The sequence below is a fragment of the Panthera leo genome, chromosome B1, assembly GCF_018350215.1.
Source record: "Panthera leo isolate Ple1 chromosome B1, P.leo_Ple1_pat1.1, whole genome shotgun sequence".
Lineage (NCBI taxonomy): Eukaryota > Metazoa > Chordata > Mammalia > Carnivora > Felidae > Panthera > Panthera leo.
The window spans coordinates 104,459,274-104,465,273 of record NC_056682.1 but is presented as its reverse complement, the minus strand read 5'-3'; the positions used below and the strand labels follow the sequence as shown (position 1 = coordinate 104,465,273).

General features: G+C 36.6%; 1 protein-coding gene across 2 annotated transcripts in view; it reads left to right on the top strand.

Annotated features, from left to right (window-relative positions):
- Positions 1-1,974: 1,974 nt before the first annotated feature.
- MYOZ2 (myozenin 2) overlaps positions 1,975-6,000 on the top strand; it is a 40,738-nt gene continuing 36,712 nt past the window's right edge. The window contains exons 1-2 of one of the 2 annotated variants that reach the window (XM_042933932.1): positions 1,975-2,026; positions 2,587-2,675. In XM_042933932.1, coding sequence (XP_042789866.1) covers positions 2,600-2,675 — 76 coding nt within the window. In that variant the 5' untranslated portion in view covers positions 1,975-2,026; positions 2,587-2,599. Of the gene's footprint in view, positions 2,027-2,586; positions 2,676-4,061; positions 4,117-6,000 lie in introns of those variants that run through there. The other variant, XM_042933933.1, reaches the window with a different exon arrangement.

The window sequence follows — 6,000 nt, the reverse complement described above, 5'->3', positions numbered from 1 at the left end:
CTTAGGAGGGAATTTAAACTGATTTGGCTCCAGCAAAATGGTTTCTCATTGGTGTCTAATTAAAATCTTCAATACAAACATTTGCTTAGAAGCAATTGCAATAGGTCAGTTTAAATCTACTACCTACTCCCTTGAACCATCGATCCCATGCTCAGTCACCAAAATGTATAACCTATTTCAATCTCATACAAAACAATTTCTTTCGTACGTGGCCACCATCATATATTCAAGTGACTGTTCATGTATTACAATTCTATTTTTTCCCCAAGTGTTTGACATAACAGGAAGGGAATTCCAAAATCATGCCAAACCTTTAATGCATTCCACAATTAATCTCCAGCCCACTCATTTTTTTCATACATTCAGTGAATATTGAGTGCCTGCCACACACTAGACACAATTCTTGATGCCCAAGCCCTTATGGAGTTCCTTGTATTTTTGGTAGGAAAAAGAGACACTAGATAGATAAAATAATGTTGACATGTTCTAGTGTCAAAATTTGAGAGTTGATATTATAACCATTTATCTCCCTTGCCAGTAAGTTAACCTCTAAATTTTAGCCAGGCAAATGGCCACACAGAAGAAAATCTACATTTCCCAACTTCTCTTGAAGTTCTCTGTATGGCTATTTGACTAAGTTCTGGATAGATGGATATAAGCAAAAGAGATCTGAGCAACATCAGGACATGTTCCAAAGAAGAGATAGTGTGCCTTTCTCATTACTTTTTCCTTTTTCTGCTAACAGAAATATGAACATTCTGGCTAGAGCTGAAGCAGCCACATAGGCCCAAAGGACCTGCATTTTAGGGAAAACGGAGCAAAAAATTAGAAGGTGATTGAGCCCTTGTTGATTATGTCAATCACATTAATCCTAGATGATCACCTCTGGACTAAGTTTACATGTGGGGAAAAACAAACTTCCATCTTTTTAAAATTTCTGTTTTAGGGGTTTTTCTTTCACTTCCATTCGACTTTAATTTTAATACAAAAATATAAAGAAAAATGAAGCCGAATTAGGGGAACAGAGAGTGGCACCATGTGATATTTTAGACATGGGGACTGGGGAAGAACTTTGTAAAGAATCAATAGTTGAGCAAAGTCCTGATTGCATGACAGAGTGAGCCATGTGCATAGACGAAGAGCATGTTACAGCAAGCAGGAAATAGTAAAAGCAAAAGCCCAGAAATGGGAACATGCTTCTTCTGTGTTCAAAGACCAGCAAGGAGGCCAACAAGGCCCACCTTCAAAATTTGTTATCCTGTCATTCTCCCAAACAGGATTCCTTGCCTCCAGACCTTGCAAAGATTAGTCAACTTTGTAGGCACTGTTCCTCACAGGGTTTCTTCCAAAAGTGTGACCCAGTTATGAGTCTAAGCTTTTACTCAAATAGCTTCATGGCTCAACTTTAACACCATTTCAAAGTGCTCACCTGCCTCAGCATTTAAATATTACCCATTTTTCTGAACCCAGCATCTGTTTTCACTCCTGCTTAAGGGATGACTCTGCTCCACATTCCTTTCTTTATTCTTGAAACTCTGTAGATATTATTGTCCAGACTTTCATTTTAATAGTTAATGATCATTCTGTTCTCATTCATGTTATGTGTCTCTTGCCGCCTCAATTAAGAGGTAGCATGAGATCTACATGTCAAAAAGTTTTCAAAATCCCTTTTGGCTACTATCTTCTCAAAGAGAAGGTGCTCCATAAAAACTTTCTGTATGTTCATTCAACCATCTCTCAAACTAGAAGCACAATGGAGAAAACCTAATCTTTCTCTGTTCCTCCCTTTCGCCAGGAAGATATGAGTAGCTGAAGTATTTGGTGCTATATATAGTCAGTTGATGTCAGCTGGATGCCAGTCTCTTCAGAAAGGCTCAGTCCCCAGTTTGAGTCAGAGCTAGGGACCATGCCGTCCCAGGCTCAGGGATAAAAACCATCGGGCCCAAGTGCCATCCATACTCCATCTCCACTCTTTCCTCCACAAATTGGGATTCAACCCTGCTGAAAAGCACAGTCTAAGAACAAGGTGAGTATATTGTTTCCTAAAATGTTTTATTAGTCAGTTGTCCAAGGAGGTTCAGAGTTGTGACTCATAAATGGGCATTCTTTGCTTTAAAGGGCAGCTGTTGATGTCAATATTAAAATGTCACCACCAAAGAGTCCTGGTTTAATCTAGTGTCCTTTCTTCATTCTTACAGTTTGCTGGAATTGATGTACTGTGATGCTGGTACAAGTGAAGGCCAATAAGGAAATAATGACAGATTAAAATAAACTGTGGAAAAGAGAGAGGGAGGGGAAAGGAGGCAGCTCTCTCATTGTTTCTCATTGCCTGGTGACCATTGTACAAGTGTATAGATAAGACTGGGCCTGAAACTCTGAGTATTATCCTCTGTACAGTGTGACTTTGCCTGTCAATGAGTAACATGCTCTGTCACTAGATAGAGAATACATATTAAAGTCACTCAGTAGGAAGCAATGATAAATTCCTAATACAGAACAAAGATGTTGTCTTTCAAAAGGATGATTATAAAACACTCCAGACAAGTTCTTCATGATGTTTCAATAATGTTCCTTTATTTTCTATAGGGAACAAAAAACCATGCTTTCACATAATACCATGGTGAAGCAGAGAAAACAGCAAGCATCAGCCATCATGAAGGAAATCCATGGAAATGGTATCAATAAAAATCCTTTGTAGGATTAACATAGCTCACCATTAACATAGATCTTTCTTGATGTTATTTAATATTCTATAGTTTACTTCCTTTAAATCCTTGCTATTCTGTCATAACAAACCTGGAGCTCTAGGGAGTGTAGAAAAGCCTATGGTAACTAATCCTTTTGTAGTCATCCTTTCTCATTTGAAAGCTATTTTCAGATGAACAACTGCTCTAAAGGAATGAAGCAATCTGACAGCTGATGTACATTCTGTTTGGCTTGCCTTTCACATTTCACATTATAAATTAATATCCCTCTCAATTCCTTTTTTTGACCAGGTCTCATATTTATCTTGATGGTCCAACCTGCATGGCATATCTTGATTTCTTTTACCTTATACTGCATAAAACATTCAAAATATATTCTATTATCTTTTTTGTATGAAAGCTTGTAAGTTGGAATCCATGTTGTGAATTTCTCCAACCCTGAAACCAGTCTTCGTATTTAGTAATTGGTTTACTAAGACATTTTTCTGTAGAAATCTACTTTTATTTATAATTTTTAAGGAAATGTAAAGTTTATGTAGTCTCAAAGCATACGGCCCCCCAAAATTTAATATAAATTAGATACAAGATGATATTCTACTTTCCTTTTCCTTAAGTTCTAGCAAATAACTCTGGAAAGCAATTCTTTATACATTGCATTTTGATTATTATAAAGGAAATTCAACTTTATGAGCAAAGGATAGTATCAATTAAAAGTGAATAGGTAAAGTATTCAGAGGCTTTTAAGGGCTGATTTGAGCCATTCCAGATATATCTATGGGGTTTTCAGAATGCCTCCTTATTTCCCCTCCATTGATAAGGAATGTAACCTTTCACCTGAACACTATCGAGACCTAAAGGCATGATATCTGGTGAGGGCAGCTGGGTACAGGGGTAAGTATAGTGTTTTCATATTTTACCTTCCATAACTCACACTGAATAGAATCAAAGATTTTTTTGAACTCCCCTCCCCACACAGTGTCATATCTAAACAGTCTTGTTAAGTTTCATTTTCTATCTTTTGCAATACACAATTACCATACTGGATTCAATTTAGTTTTACTATGATGTTAGACTAGCTTGGAATACAGTGAGAATAATTCTGAATCAGATTCCAGAACTAAACTTGTATCAGTTCAGTTCAAAAACTCATACTTCTTTTAAATTTTTGTGCTTCTTTATATTTCCTGCTTCAGGTAGTTTACTTGAAATTGTTTTTATAGTTTTCCTGATCAATAAGGAAAAAGGGGTGAACACTTGAATTTGAGAATAAATTATTACCTTACAACTAGCTGAGATAAGTTATTTTCTAATTGCAGCACAATAATTAATCAATAGATCCATTTAATGTATTTCCAGTTTAAATCATGTGTTGGATTCTACTCTATGTTAGTCCTGCCATAGACCTACAAGGGTAAGAATATCTTTTTCTTTTTCTTACAACATAACTTTTATGTTTATGAAATATAAACAAAAAATACAACTATATCTCAAGGGGAAAAGACCCTCAAAACTATTATCTTACCACCAGTAGGTCCTGGCCATGAAAAGTCTGTGGAAGCCTCCTCCCAAGTCACGGGTAGATTTCCAGCCCCCTTAAGTGGAGTCACATGCTCTGCCTTTGTTTGGAGGTCAAGTATCCAGATAACACAGGATGATCACAGACTTTCCTAACTCATCTCAGATAAAATAGCTGTAGTACGTTAAGAAATAGCTTAAATAATTTCCCTATTTTATTTCCTCTCTTATTTCCTCTGATATCTTATGTGGAACTTTACTATTTGTATATGATACAGCGTCTAGAGATCTGGAGCTAGGAAAGTATCCTGGATACAGAGATGCGACATAGACTGCGGAGAATCTTTCTTGGGAATAATCCTCCAAATTTTCAAATACATCACAGCAGTAAAAATCTGGATAATTTAAGATAGAACATTCAACTGTTTTTATCTTAATAATAAGACTAAGTAAATCAAACTTGGATTGCATTTTCCTTTATAAAACTGAACAGAGAAAGATATTTTCAAGTCCTTCTCCCACCTCCTTTTCCCCTTGTGCATCAGGACCTTTTTCTGTTGTGTGTTATAACTTCTTTATTTTTTTACATCATTTTTCAAAAACATTTAGCCTGGAAGAGAATGAAACGTGGCAATGAGATGACTAAATGTGTTGTCTTTTAACATGAACTGGAAGTTCACTCCAGTTCTTGTTGTCTGGGAGAGACTATAGCTAGTGAGCCTTTGAGATTAAAACTGTAGAAAAATGTAAGAATCAAATAAGGAGAGTTTTATATCAGAGTACTCATTTCATCTGAAGAAGAATCAACCTCAAAGAATTGATGAGCAATCCTATCCCTGTAGACTAAAATACATAGAACTGGATAGAAGAAGTAAAAATGTAGATAGCTTCCAGCCTCTACTGGTTATGCCCTAAATTTTTACTCAGTATAAATCCATTATATTTGTGGTGTCAAATTATGCATGAGCAGCAAATCTACCACACTCCCAACAAATAATTAATAGAGAGTATTCCCTGACACTAAGGCTGTGTACTTTCACATTGACCATCCTTATCATTATATCATGACCATCATCATCAATGTTAGAAGGAGTAGAGTTGACAGTGGTAGTAGTCTTGTGTTACCGCTGTGATACAAAACTTCTGTGCTTCTTACAGGAGTATGAAGAGCCATGTTGCTGCCATCTAACAAGTGCTATTCTAAAAGACAGACAAAAACGCAAAAATATTTTGCCATTATCTGTGCATGAATTAGTTGTGGGGGAAAGAAAACTTGGCTTATAAAAGTTTCATGGACAACAGCCCTGTGTTGTTTATCCCTAATTGGTCAATATTCTTCAGTATAAATCATGTTTTTCTCTCACTCAGGAACTCATTTGAGACTTGACTACTGGAGAGGAGAAAGAGAGATAGGGAAGCATGAAATGAGTTGTGAGTAATAAGGAGTAATAAGTTGACAGAGAAAAGAGGAGGGGGAATAAGAATAAAAGAAGGGGAGGCTCTCTAGAATAACTGGCATCTGACCAGAAGTGGGAGGAGGGGTGGGGAAAGAATTGTAATTAAAATAGCCATAAGCAGAACTGCGCATATGCTGTGCCCTGGTCTTACACACAGATATAACAGACAGTTCAGAAGAACTTCAGAAACAGGGAAGACCACAGTGCCTCAGAAGGCTGCTTCAGTCACCCTACAGTTTTTTCACTGGGGTGCCGTGAAGGCTTTTTTGGTATGTTTTCTGTTTATGTTCTTTATTTTTTTCCTCATGATTGGTGAATAGCTT